The sequence below is a fragment of the Apostichopus japonicus genome, chromosome 11 (genome assembly GCF_037975245.1).
Source record: "Apostichopus japonicus isolate 1M-3 chromosome 11, ASM3797524v1, whole genome shotgun sequence".
Classification (NCBI taxonomy): Eukaryota; Metazoa; Echinodermata; class Holothuroidea; order Aspidochirotida; family Stichopodidae; genus Apostichopus; species Apostichopus japonicus.
The window spans coordinates 27,902,042-27,917,338 of record NC_092571.1 but is presented as its reverse complement, the minus strand read 5'-3'; the positions used below and the strand labels follow the sequence as shown (position 1 = coordinate 27,917,338).

Here is a 15,297-nt window from a genome sequence, read left to right as displayed (position 1 = left end):
GCGCTATTTCGGCTTAGTTTGGCAAATATAACCTTGGTCTTATCAACATTAATTTTTAAAAGGTTGAAGGTCATGACTAGATCGCAATCAATCTTTTCGGAATCTTGGACGTAAATCCAAAATATTTTGGTACCTTGCGATATTTTTATATTATGAGTCAAGTTTGTCCCACTTTACTTGTTAGGCTATCCTCCTTTTCTTGGAATCCAGCGTTTCAACGATTAAATGATTGTATTTTTACAACAAACTTGCAAAAGACTGGCATCTTTGCACCAGCCCATTTGGATAGTTAATTTTAGTTTAGTTCAGTAGAAGAATGATCAGGAATGTCAATGCCAGGAGTGTTCCTCGAAGACACTAATTCGTAAAATAGCATACATGCTTATTCTACGCTGTGTGTAGGCCTACTATGTTAAAGCTTATGTTATATTATTTTTAAAAAAAAGAGTATGTGATGTGAATACAACAGGGCTGTAGGGTTGGGAGAACAATTCGTAAAATAGCATACATCCTAATTCTACGTTGTGTGTAGGCCTACTCTGTTAAAGCTTATGTTCTATTATTTTTAAAAAAAGAGTATGTGATGTGAATATAGCAGGGCTGTAGGGTTGGGAAAACGTAGACAGTGGTAAGTGACGATGACTGTTATTAAATATCGTATTAAGAATAAGGGATGCTTAGCCTTCAATGGAGTTTCTATGGCAACAGAACGGGAAACAAACTTATTATATAAACCCTTGCTTTGATTAATTCCTACATGGGGGGTGGGGTGAGTGGGTAGGCCCCAAACATTTGCCCTGTTCTCCAACATGTTGAAAAATTTTGTCTAACAAAATAGGTCCCACCTGCCTTTTGACCCAACTCACCCATTCATGAAAAAGCCATGGCATTCGATCTTCTGATTTTTGTCAAGGGGAAAAGGTTGAAAGGGTATAGGCTACATAAACAAAGTAATTCTTTTACCTGTCCTTCTAATAGGTGCGATACAAATTCCCATGACCTTTAATTTAATGTATATTTTTCTTCGCGTTCAAGTAGGCCGGGTCACGTGCCATCACGCGGTATTGCAAACATTAATGCTTGGTATATGATCCACATTTGTGCACAATTGATTGACGTAATCCAAAACGTTTAGAAGACCAAAAAAAAAAAGAGGAGAAAATAAGAGATAAATATTGTCGAAATATTCACTGAAGAATGATAACACGGCACCACTTGAAAGGCTTGAAAGGGCTATGAGAGTCATAGTTGTTATCGGATCTGTAACAAACAAATTGGACGAAATATGAGGGGGGGCAAAAACTGAAGAAAATTAGAAAAAAAAGTCCGATTTAAAGTGCTTGAACTCACAAGGATGAAGTCAGAATTACGCTTACTAGTTAAAAAAAAATGGAAGTTGTTTTGAGAAAAATGTTATCATGTTACGAATTGTTGCCACTTCGTCTTCCCGTAATGCTGAAAATATTTTGAAACAAGAAGCGTTTCATTGACATTTAGGAAATTGTCAATCAGAAATGATTGACCATTGGAAATTGTGCAAAAGATTTGGTGAGAAATGTCGACGGAAATTTGCTAAGGAATCGTGGGTATGTTATTTGCCATTATGTACCACAGCTTACGTTCATTCCCAGCCCCCCCCCCCCCCATCCCTCTATGTAAAATAATGCACGTTGTTTTTTCTATCCAAAGCAGGTGATTTAATGTAATATTTTGTGTATTGTGTCAAATATTAAGAAAAAAGTTTAATACATTGTGTCAAGCTAAGCTTCCATTGTGTCATTCTTAAATTAGGAAGCTAAGAGAGTTTTTAATTCTGTTATTTTAACGCACATTTTACCTCCACATTACTTCATGGTATAAGATTATATTTAGGACATATATTACTGAAATTTCTTGGATATTTTTACAATATACTTCATAGGCCTATATATATATATATGTTTTTATCACTACTTAAATTCGTAAATACTTCTGCTAAAGCCGAGAACATCTTGATGTCAACATTAACAATGATGAAATATACACTGCTCCCTGTGCTAAACGGTCTTTTAGTTAAAACCAAATACTCATTTACGAAACCCTCCATATCTTTCCAAAATATTGAATGCAATCATGAAGGAAGTTCTTTTATTTACCTTGCTGCAATCTTTATCCAAGCAGAAGCTATGAAACCTTTCATTTTCGACTAATTTCGTTTAGTATAATTTAAACATTTTAACCAATTCTTAACCTTTTATACGTTGATAATTATATGTATTCATCTTTTGTATTTTCCTAATCTTTGATACTCCTGGAACAATGATGCCGAATCCCATCTGGAGGTCCTTGACCAGAAAAAACAAATCAATAGTTAAACGTCAAATTGTGCGGGAGGAGGCTTATTTATATATATATATATATATATATATATATATATATATATATATATATATATATATATATATATATATATATATATATATATATATATATATATATATATATATATATATAGAACAATGGTCAGGAATGCGTGCAAGGCACGGCTGATGCAGGAGCTTTCATTTTACATGACAACTTACTGACTTATATGGTCAACAGCTTCAACATTGCTTCCAAAGTTGCACAATATTGCATAATTTTGCAACCAAGCATTACCCTTCATTTTGCAACAAAATTGCCAAGGAGGAAGGCCGTTCTTTCCTGTGTGACTGTAGTATATGTGTTATACCCACGTTTGTTACGTGCGTGACCTTGCACTAATGTCAGCGGTCGTATAGCATGTTTTTAAAGAAGCAAATATTCTGTGAATTGTCTTAAAGTACATGTGTGGGGCGGAACATTCGTCACGGTTGTTAAGGGATTATGTGAACCCAAGAAACTTCACCTTGTGTGGTCCTTTGTAAGTTGAAAGAAAATTGTTGATTTGAACGTTTGCTCATCTGTGAAGACAATGAGTTTCTCTTGTCAAGTGGTGAAAAAAACAAAAATAAGTAAATAATAAATAATCATGATATTGTTGGGCATAAAAAACGTTCAGTAAAGAATGGAACAGAATATCAATTTGTCGAAAAGAATTGGCAGTGTCATATTATGGAAAGGTACATTTTTTGTTACTTTTATGCGATTTAGAATAATAATTAAAGGTTAATTCTAGGTTAGATTTATCAATTACTTGCTATGTTGTATAATACAAGCAGAATATTATCAGGCATGTTTACTATGTTACCACATTCTGCTCATCGTAGAATCATACAATACAATCTTTTTGAAGTTACCATCAAACTATGGCACCCTGCAATAGACATATCTCCGCAGCTGTATATTGTGGTAATAGGAAGAACTTCATCTGTGGATATATAGCTATATTCGTAAGTCATATATTGCAATCACTATCTAGATACATTGTTTGTATATTGATATACATATTATAAAAAACTGTTTAGCTTGTTTAGTAATTGTACTTGCTTTTTACAAACCATGTTAGGTGATATGATATTCAACGATATTAGCATTTATGTGGAATTCTGTTTCTTCTATTTAAGGGTCATCGGTATATTGGCCCTCAATTTTAGCCTTTTGTAATTAAGGCTAGAAGTTTTCAAAGGTTTTTTTCTGGCATGACGTGACTCTTGTAAATATTCACAGATATCGCGGAATGTCCAGATAGACAATTAAATGTCTCCTGAGGGAAACAGAGAATGACTTTGAGGTCATAGTTTGATTATCTAGCATATTTGTGGGCAATAATGAATAAACCTCTATACGTAGATATTGTGCAATTTAAATTGTGATTGAATTTATGACAATATTATGCTGTTCATTTCTTATGTAAATATCTTTATAAAGTACGACGTCAGTGATTACGTCATATACACAAATTCTGCATCCTGTCTCCCACCCAGTTAGCAACCACTTAGACCCACCACACACGTTCCGCATACAACACAAAAATCTCGTATTCGTCGGGCAATAACGTGACCAGTATTAGCTTTTATCATCAAATCCATTTCTTCGAGAGAAGTTCTGGTTTCCAACACACTAGACAAAATAAAAATGTCACATGACTGTGCACTCCAATAAAATGAATCAAGATCAAATGTTGTCGAAACATCAACATATCTCGGACTGTGAAAGTATTGCGATATTGAATGAAATAAAATGAAACGGCTGGCATAAAGACTAATAGGAACGCAACCACAAGGTCAAGTCTATGTCAAACACATTTCAGATCGAAAGAGTCGTTTAGAGATAAGACGTTTGATATAAACTTGATTCGATGAGTGATATATGAAGACAGACTGATATTGAAAATCCGAATTTGTTTTATTTTACTAAACTCCTTTTTTTTCGGATAACAAAATCGGGAATCGTCTGAAAGTTACAATTATTGTCATCATAAAGCTCACCGACGTCAGACTGAGGTCTTCTTTTACCACTCCTTTTAGTATCATATAGGTGAGTTATAACAATTTATTGAAACGTGGTCACTTTTTATGGTGACATATACAATGTCATGATAAAAAAATAGTGTTATTATGTTCAGTTGTTTTAATACTATGGCAGACTACAATTTATAATAGAGTTATATGGCCATATTTTCACCGAAGAAAATTTGGAAATGAATCGCTAGTTACTGCTACCAATATACCATAGTTCAGTTATAGTAATTCTAAATTATTAAATGAGATGGTTATGTTGTTCGTTTTTTATGACTGCAGGCTGTAATGTTTTTTTTTTTGAAAGCGACAGAGTCATTTTGACGTGCCTTTATTAACGAAAATTTAAAAAAGGACTCGCCGATTACTCTCTTTATATTCCTAAAATGCTAAAAAAAAACACACTTTCATGTTTTATCCTGTAATGAAATTGCAGGTTTATTACGAGTTTTCACGGGATTAACGGAACATTTAGGTTGTTTTTTCGTCTCCTGGTTTTAATTTTACATAATTTACAATGCAATATTTCAACTGGAAGAATTATTAAAAACATGATAAATTTATATTGTTGTATTCAAACCTATATTTAAGAGAATAGTTTTCTTTGTTTGTCGTTGTTGTTATTTTCTAATGTAGGCTAACGTAGGCTTTCAGTTTTTTTCCTTTCACCCACAATTACCTTCTACCGGTCCAATTATCGTTGAACGCATTGATTGAAACGTTAAATGCCTTCAAAACAATTTTCGGCGTTTTCTTTAATTGGTTCAATTGGTTCCTTTTGACTTGATTTGTTTCAATTTTTGTTATATTTTTACAACAAAATAGATGGAAAACAGAGAAGAAGGGCGGGGGGAATGTGATTTAATAAAAAATATCTACGATATTGATTGTTATAATATGGAGCAAAATATTGATTTATGAAATATAACGTGTATTTTAAATGTGTACATATATTTCTACATAAGCATTAAGTTTATTGTTTGTTCATTGATTTAAAAAAAAAACATATATCTTTGAGACGTCACATACATATGCAAGCAAAATTTCACATATTTTACATTATATTAAACAAAAAGTATTGACTTAAAAAAAGGGGAAAAAAGTATTTTATACGTGAGCATTTGTCACTACACATTACAAACAATGTGTAAATAAAATATTGTCTAACAAAAACAATGTTGTCATTTCTAAGCAAACATATTACGTATATAAAATGTAAACATTGTTATTACTCGTTGAACAAAGGAAAATTATATCCAGTGTTAAACTCTCGAATAATAAATATGGGTAAATTTGGAATATTGCTTTGTAAAAATTAAAAAATATATATATAAAATTATGTTTAAAGAAAGGATTTATTAAATCTATTTAACATGTAAATAGTTTCAGAACAGCTTTTCGCGTTTCGTTGGTATCACCCCACCAAAAAAAAAAAAAACAGGGCTGCATATTACTGACGATAATACTGCATTAATCAAAATAATACACTCTCCTATGGAGTTCAACCAAATGAAGGTTCAAGAGTAGGTAATTAAAAAAACACGATTTAATGATGAACATTTTGTCGCTCGGACACTTTTAATAGTAAAATTAACTCTTCAAGAAATTACATTAAAGTTTCTTTTTTTCTTAGAACCGACTTCGGCTAAAAAGCATTAAAACTATAAACAGGTAATTCAATTAATGCTGACTTAACTTAATTAATTTCAAGAATAATTTCCATTGACAAAAACTGTTTCCAAATTCCACCAATAATGTGGTAATTTCTGGTGATTCATGCAGATATTCCCAGTAACAGAAAATCTAAACATCTGGGCACCGTTTATAGAAACAGTTTAAGATTGTTAAAACACACATGAAGTGAACGACGATCCGGCGTAAATATTGACAGAAGCAAATGTAAATATCTTCATAAATATATCATTAATGGTTTGATTTAAAATATTTGCTCTGCAGGTTTGGGAACAAATTAATAAAAAAAAAACAATAGTAATTACATTTGAACTACAAAATAAAGAGAAAAATATTGCTCAACAAGAAAATACAATAGTCGTTAGAAGTAGGTGCTGATTTGATAACATATACCCTTGTGAAAAATTAAAAAAATTAATTTATAAAATTATAAAATTATGTTTAAAGAAAGGATTTATCAAATCTATTTAACATGTAAATAGTTTCAAACAGCTTTTCGCGTTTCGTTGAACGTGAAGTGAACGTCGATCTGGCGTAAATAGTGACAGAAGCAAATGTAAATTTCTTCATAAATATATCATTAATGGTTTGATTTATAATATTTGCTCTGTTGGTTTGGGAACAAATTAATCAAAAAGCAATAGTAATTACATTTGAACAACAAAATAAAGAGAAAAATATTGTTCCACCAGAAAAAAACAATAGTCGTTAGAAGTAGGTGTTGATTTGATAACATATACCAATGTTATCCAATTTATATTTACCAGAAATTGAGAAAACAAAAAACATGTTTATTTTTAAAATTTTAAGCTAATATACCATTGTGTTATAGCCTATACTTACAAAAGCGCACGAACTCTTTGAGTAGTCTAAGGTTTTAGACGCTTAATAAAAATAATAAAAAACGGGTATTAAAAAATACTAAAAACAACGCGAAAATAAAGACATATCGAATGAATAAATATATGACTTGAAACGATCATTTATTATTATTATTATTATGAGGATTATTGTTATTATTATTATTGTTATTGTTATTATTATTATTGTTATTATTATTATTATTATTATTATTCTTGAATACACAATTAATTGATATGTTAAAGGTAGGACATATTTCCTTTATATTTATGATGTGATGTAAGTAGTGAACAAGGACGCCACAGTATGCAGCCATCCTGGTGAGGTGCCTCGGTGGAAATTGCCAAACAGAATGAAAGTTATATAGACTAATAAAATCTTGTTGAGTTTACAGTCTCAATAGTCGATATACAAGTTGCTACTTAGGTACACACAACTCACATTCTTATGTTTATATTTAGCTGAAAATATTAAATGGCACATGCAAAACAGCTTGAAAGGTAGTATAATTATGTTTTAGGTCTATTCAAAAGAATAACACAAAACATTTAATTACCTTTTGTTAGTTAAGACGCTTTAAAAGCAAAAAGAGTTTTTTAAAAAGCTAAAACTTTATAATAAACATGATAAACAAAATGAACAAGCGAATGAAAAAAATGTGTGATTTAAAAGATATTTCCTTTTCCGATCGCGGCGTCTATACCCAGATTCAAATTCGATATAAACACTGCCTTTATGTTCTTATTTCCTTAATTGTTCCACCAATAATACAAGTTACAACCACTGAACTGAACTGAAAAATGAATTGAAAACACTAAAATATTATTTCTAAATATATAATAGCAAATTCACAAAATAGAAGGAAAAGCAAAATTATCGATAACCGATACAAAAAAATGTAGCGACCGATATTTAAAATATCCACTCCAAAAAAACTACAATATGGAAGAGGACCGACAAATCAAGCATATTTTTGACAAGCAACCCCCCCCCCCCCCATCCACCAACCCCCTTAATGAACGCACAAACCAAAACTTAGAAGAGAAGAGAACTGAAATGGAATGAAGCAAAATATATAATGAAAAAAAAACACTTAAGCAATAGTTACCAAACATAGACTCAAAATCTTCAGATAATGTCACTTTTATGTAGACTTTAAATCATAAATTGGATTTTACATTATCGTGTATGGTTTGGTTAGTCCAGATATTTATAACACATCATTTTTGTTTTGGTAAAAAAGTTATCAAATAAGGGTAGAAGTCGAACACGCGCCAAATGGTTCAACCGGACCTCTCGGCGACAAGTGCAGACTGCGTGTACCTTTATTTCAAAATGAAGGGAAAAGATCAAAGTTTAAAAACTCTATCTTAGATATTTTTATATTCTTTCTGGGTTATTAAACTGTTTAATCACTGAAACCTCGCATTACGATATGTATGTTAGAATAAAGGTAACATTGAATGAACAAAAATAATCATAAATAACCTAAATCATTTTTACCTTGCTTATAACTGACTTTTATCACTCATCTTTTGTCCTCGGTTAAAATTTTGGCAGAAAGAAAACCCCCAAGAAGTCCTCATTTTTGTACGAATAACAGAATATTGTATTTTATTTATGTTTACATGTTTCCTTATGACATCTTACTTCACTAACTCGATAAGAAATATTTAAATAGGACTTGCAAACGAAAAAAATCGTATTCATGAACCACTGTTTAACCCGTTAAACAGTTTTTTTTTTTCTTTTTTTTTCATTTTGATCTTTTATCTAAAATTTCTATATTTCTCGGTTCTTATTATCAGAGAGGAAAATTCACAAAAACAATTGCTTATATTTAAATGATTGTAGAGTACATATTACTTAGTTATTGAAAAATATGTTGTAATCATTAGTGACAACATAAATGTTACTTATTTAACTGAAAGCAAAGTATACATTAACCAGAAAAACCCCTCATGAAAACCTGTTTCACATAAAAAGATATTAATTCCGCCGGTCCCTGACACCTCCAAAATAAAAAAGAATTATTTTGTCTATAACTGATTGGAGACAGCGAATACGGTGTGACTGAAGTGTGGGGAGGGGTGTGGGGAGTGGGAAGGGAACGAACTTCTTGGGACAATGGATATGTTACTTTAAGGGCGCAAACCACAAATTTACTTCTATACTGAAGCAATATGTATCCCCGCTGGCTTCCGCACTAAACAGCTATCGTATTTTGAATATTTACAACAAACGAGCACTCGAGCACTTTAATAACTTGTTATTTCCTTAAGTTCGATAACTACAAGGCTTTGCTTTCTGACAATTGTTGAATATTTCCCAAAAGGGTATGTTTGTGAAATTAAAAGGGTACCTTTTAATAACAAATCCGGAAAGGCGTTATTATTATTTTTTATTACCAAAAGGGCACGTCTAATTTCTCAAGAGGGCCCTTTGTGACAAAATTCGGCGGGAAGTGGGAGGGGGGCGGTGGGCGTTCTCCACAGGCTCCAACGTCCCCGATTGGAGACGTTAGTCGTCTTGTGCAAATATTGTGCAAACGCTTATAAATATGGCTGTTTTAATTTTCGACAAAGTTATACTTCTTAATTCACTAAAGTTATGGTAGATTTTCTTGTAATATTATATTAATTAATAGGAGAGTAATTGAAAACCACGTTAAAGAGTTATTATTACAAAAAAAATTAATAAAAGCTTATAATTGATGGATAAATATGTCTAAAACTCCAGTGTATACCGGTCAAGTCTCAGCAAATGTACTCAGTTATGAGTTAATTTTCACACAATAACTTCAGCCTTCTTTTATAATATATAATGATAAACGCATAATATAACGTCCACTCTTCATCCTAACACATATATGTCGCTATCGTTATACCCTGACAAGTAACAGCACACGGGTATACCAAATCAATTTAATTTATTCCATACCTTGTGTAAAATATGGCGATTTACAAACATGTCACATTTAAGTTTCTATGATCATTTAGTAAGTATAGGTGGTCAGTTGTGGCTTAAACAAGGTGCAGACTAAACGCAGGTGTCATTCGGGGGTCATTCGGGTGAAACGAAATCATCAACCATGTCACTTACATAGTATTTATCGATGATCCACTAAGTCACTACTTAGCCACTGGTGTTCCTAAGTTTTTTCTCCACCAAAAACAAAACAAACAAACAAAACAAAACAGCAACAAATATCCGATGAATGACGTCACAGCTATTACATACGTCACATGTGACTCGTGACGTGTTTCCGTTGTAAAAGGTGAACTCATTTTGTTTTTTGTTTTTTACCATTTTATACCTCAGATTTTAAAGAACGAAAGGCTGATGGATACTACCAAACCTTCAGCTCAGTTGTTTCAGCCTTTCTCTACTCCAGAGAACAAAGATGCCACGGTGAGAACTAAACTTGACACAGTTGTTGTCTCTACTGCGCAAACTCATCAATCACCTAGAGCGACGGCTATGTCGCCAACGAAAGATCATTTCACAACACGTTATCTTATTCCAAGTTACGAGAAAGTTACTACGTATCATGAGGACAACGTCGTCCCACAGCACTCGGTTACAAGACCGGCCATAGTATCTCATATGGAGGGCATCGTAACACCAATAGGCGGGATTGTATCACAAGCGCAGGGCGCCGTATCGCACCCATTAACTTCTCCTCATTCAGACAAACCAGAAGAAAGTTCACCTCCTCAACAAGAGTCCAAAGAAAATACTGCGACAGAGGAAGATAAAAATCATACTAACAATAATAATAAGACTACCAAAGAAGAGCCTAAAAAGCCACCGTATAGTTACGTTGCATTAATATCGATGGCCATCAAGGACTCCGTAGATCGTAGGATGACGCTAAGCCAGATTTATCAATACATCATTCATAAATTCCCCTACTACGAGAATAACAAGAAAGGATGGCAAAATTCCATTCGGCATAACCTAAGCCTTAACGAATGCTTCATTAAAATCCCAAGGGACGGAAGCGGAGAACGTAAAGGGAATTATTGGACCCTGGATCCTGCATATGACGATATGTTTGATAAAGGCAACTACAGACGTCGCAGACGAGTAAGACGACCCCATCGTCACTACCTACTGACAGATCAGGCATTCTTCGGTCACGAACAACCATATCAGTATACATTTTCTGGAGCTAAGAGTTTCTACGCCACTCCGTCCCCCTACAACAACTCTTGGGCCCCCGTCGGAGTCAGTGGTATTCCAGCTCATCAACAACCTCAGTTGTACCCTTCTTGTCAAATGATGACTGGTCCCGTCCCTGCCTCGACCCCACACATGCCCCGTTTACAATACAGTGGTAATCCGTGCTACCAACAGTCCCTGACTATGCCCTCTCCATGTGCACCGCCGTATGGTCAAATCCAACAAGAGGTCATGCCGCCTGGAGTTTCGCCAAATACACTCACCTGGGATTAAAAAGATAACATGGTTATTTCTTTTTAATGTTAAGAGCCACCGAAAGAGGCCAAACTTACTGAGATCGGGCGTGGCTTAAACCGAACGACTTACACGGTATAACAAAGATGTTTAATGTTTGTCAAAGAAGAAAGTAACACGAATGCAGTACTTAATCACAAAATCGCTTATATCGAGAGCGCAGCTGTTGCAGTGGTGCCGGTTTCGGTGTGTGTTAGAGTGGCGCTAGTCTCATTCAAGTACACACAAAGTGATTCATAGGTCAGCAATTGACTGATACGTGGCACGTGTTCGGGACGTAGAGCTCATATACACAAAGGTTTCTTTTCACGAAAGTCAAAGCCAAATTCTCGGTGCAGTTTTTTTTCAGAAAGGGGAAAAAACCCTTCAGGAGTTATAGAATGGGAAGATGGAGAGCAAGTAAGGACAAGGAGGGTTGTATATTGGGTGGCGTAGGGGTGGTCTGACGGAGGTCACGTGTCTTATTGAGGGGAATTATCACGTACAGCGTTATATGTTCATATAGTCTTCTTATCTTTATGATTCACATGTCAAACGTAGGACGTGTGTAATTAAATCTCAGCATGTGTAATCTTATAGCTCTGTCTTGTGTGCTATTTCCTTTGTAAATGCTAAGCTGTACAGTTGTCGATATCCATTAACGATATTTTTACTCTTCTATAAATGTTCATCCATTGTTTTGTAAGTTCTAAATGTTTGAACATAAACAATTTTTGTTTACGAAGTCATACAAACAACATAGCACCGACGGATGATTTTCAAACATGAGGTGTCTTCTACAAATTCGTAATGCATTGTTAAACATTTTAACTAAATTTATAGCCAGTTAAAGTTTTCTGTATTTCTACAGATCTCTGTGTTTTTTTCTGAGGAACGGACAGACCTTGCTCTGTGTGTTAGGCTAAGTAGTCCGGCCACTTCTATTGATCAACCTCAGCAATTTATCGACACACCTGGAGCGTTTTAACTATCTACGTGATATCAAAATTATTGTTTGTGCCTATAAAGACATTAGTACTATAAATTGCATGAAACCTCAAAAGTTGTTGAGCAGGCACTACATTGGTCTTTGCATGTGTTAGACTAAGAAGATCAGCCACTTTGATTGATCAGTCTCATAATGTTCAAAGGGTTTTGTCTTCAAACATATAAATGCATCTTGGTCAGCTAGCAGTTCTTACTAATGAAGATAACGTAACAAAGTGAAGTTTTATGCCTAAAGTTATTCTATTAGATTAAAAATTTTCATTAATCTTTTCACTTTACTAATAATTTTACTCAACGTTTATATCTAAGTTTGTATCCTTCATGCATGCTCTTGCACTGTGGTATATTTAAAACATATATTTCGCCCATGTATAGCTGCTCACTAATGGACCAAATTATTTTATTATCCTGCTCACTGCGTCATGAAACAATGACTTGGTTATGATAAGGATTCTTAGCCTGACCATGGAGGTCTGTTTTACCTCCATGGCCTGACAAACTGAACACACACACCAAAAAAAAAAGGCGAAAACTAGCAAAAGAAAAAATAAATCTTTTCGAGTAGCTGTAAGAATGGTATACTAATCGTCACTGCCATATGTTATACCGTGTAAGAAAGTATACTTTGTTGTACATATACAGAAAGAGTGAACAAAAAATAAATAAATAAAGAAACGAAATGATTACGTTCATCTGTTGTTTGAATGTGAATTTAATATTTACTAATTTGGTGTTTGTGATTTGATAAAGTCCCTAGTTTCAGTACTTGGTATATGTGTCTTTTGGCTCCGGTATCATATCACTCGCAGAATGCATTACAGTGGTATTCTAGTGGTAGACACTATGAATCTTACGTTGTATAGAAATACATTTCGAACTGCTAGTTGAGCACCCCATCTCAGTATCCTGTACCTATACCTCGAGCCATGTAGGCAGCTCCCAATTCATGGTGGTGTTCCATTTACCCTCAGATTTGCCACCCCCCCCCCCATATTCAGATGTCAAACCCTGCCCTCGTTTAAATCTGTATGGTACTGGTTCATTGAATAAAACTTACCACCATTTTTTCTCATTACACTATAAAAGTATCTGAAACTATTGATATCTTCATTCTCCTCTCTCCTTTCCCCTTGTTTAATTCCCACTATAGTGAGTTCTCCTGAGTAAATTAGCAAGAAGGAACCTTTCTTGAGAAATTGACAAGCAAACGCTCCACTTCCTAGGTGTTTTAGAAAATTTTGAGAAGAAAGATTCAAAATATTGAACAACATTTTTATATCACTTACGTGTATATGCATCACATTTGCCAACACTAGATTTGGGATCGTTAAAAAGGATTTCTATCCCTCCAAGCAGTCATCACTAGCAATACGTTTGTGAGTGCAATAAAAGCTGTAAAGCTATTAGTTGATGGCCATGATCATCCTCATATATGCTCGGTCCTGTTCTTGAAAATGTTCTCTTAGGTCAGAGATTAGTCGCCGACGTTGTGAAACACCGTCCAACTGCATTGACTTTATAAGTTCATTGGATGTTTTCAGTGGTGTCAAATTGCGTGACGTCACTGTCCTCCTTATTGGAAAGAGAACTAACGTTATTTGAAGTTAAAATCGAATTTCCAGGTTTATGAATCGACTTTGTAATAATCAATCTGCAATGCTGGGAGAAATGCATGCACACCTGGGTTAGAAATGTCAATACAAATCAATGAGAAGAAGTGATAAACCCGTCTTACCACATGCATGCAAAGATTTATTGAAATGGCATTTTCGAAAGATACCTATCCGGGCCCTCCCCCCTCACTCTCCCACTTCCTCACTCTGAAAAGTGCATAACTAGAAACAACTAATATACGTCGCCAAGTCAGTGGCGTTCGTTTATCTTTTCATTTCAAAACATGAGAGGGAAAAATAGAAACTGGTGTTTTTTGTTGTTATTTTGGAAGGGGGTTGCAGGCGCGTAGCCAAGGGGGGGGGGGCGAAGGAGGCGACCGCCCCTCCCCCCCCCCCCTTGAGCATATTTTTTATACGTTTTGATGATATCGCTAGTAATTTCAAATAGAAAATGCTAAGATGCAACTTGCAAGGCCTGGGAAGTGCCATTTCCAGCGAACTGGGAGGCATTTTTGGCCAAATTTTGGGGTACGCTTCGCGCCAAATTGTGGTGGCGCTACGCTTAGATAGTTTCCAATGTCAAATCTATACGGATCTGATAATTTGCCTACAGGTTCGCCCCTCCCTTGGCAAATTCCTCGCTACGCGCCTGGGGGGTTGTATAGGAGACAATGCTACTAACAGATTGATTTAACATCCAAGTGCAGCCACCGGGGATATAACATTCATTTACTTCGCCACAATGAAGGATCCCTTTTACTCCAATCTTCAGAAATGAAAACTGAATTACAATTTTTTTAAAACTTGAACGAGACTTCTAACATATGATATTATGCTAAGATCCTTACTTATGAGGGGAAATACCACTTCCTTTCCTTCCCCGGTTGGTGCAACCGAATGCAATGCAGGATTCGGGTATTTTTCTGCGAACAACTAACAACAGTTTGGTCAAATGTTAGTAACATTACTGTGTGTTGAACCTGAACAGTGAGCAGACGACGCTCACAACTTGCCCTGTTTGGTAATAGCGGCGGGATCTCCATGCTGGTACAGTTATTTTGGGCAGTCCGCCCTCTAAACTTATATTCTGCTCTAAGCTGTAAACACACAAGTTGTATGAAGTTCACTAATTATTGGGGACTGTTATCAATATTGCTGAAAATGAACCAGCAAGAGAGACGCTGTACATCCATGCTTTCAAATTGATACATAGACGGATTAGTTTAGTTTGCATACAGACAATTTTA

The 15,297-nt window shown here is 34.6% G+C and overlaps 1 protein-coding gene across 1 annotated transcript; it reads left to right on the top strand.

Moving 5' to 3' along the window:
- Nucleotides 1–4,246: 4,246 nt before the first annotated feature.
- LOC139976235 (forkhead box protein L2-like) lies at nt 4,247–13,102 on the top strand. The gene is made up of 2 exons (XM_071984815.1): nt 4,247–4,437; nt 10,293–13,102. The coding sequence occupies exon 2, from the start codon at nt 10,314–10,316 to the stop codon at nt 11,427–11,429; it is 1,116 nt and encodes a 371-aa protein (XP_071840916.1). The 5' UTR covers nt 4,247–4,437; nt 10,293–10,313; the 3' UTR covers nt 11,430–13,102.
- Nucleotides 13,103–15,297: the final 2,195 nt, after the last annotated feature.

Coding starts and splice junctions, on each gene's coding strand:
- LOC139976235 (XM_071984815.1), top strand. CDS start 10,314: ATGGATACTACCAAACCTTCAGCTCAGTTGTTTCAGCCTTTCTCTACT.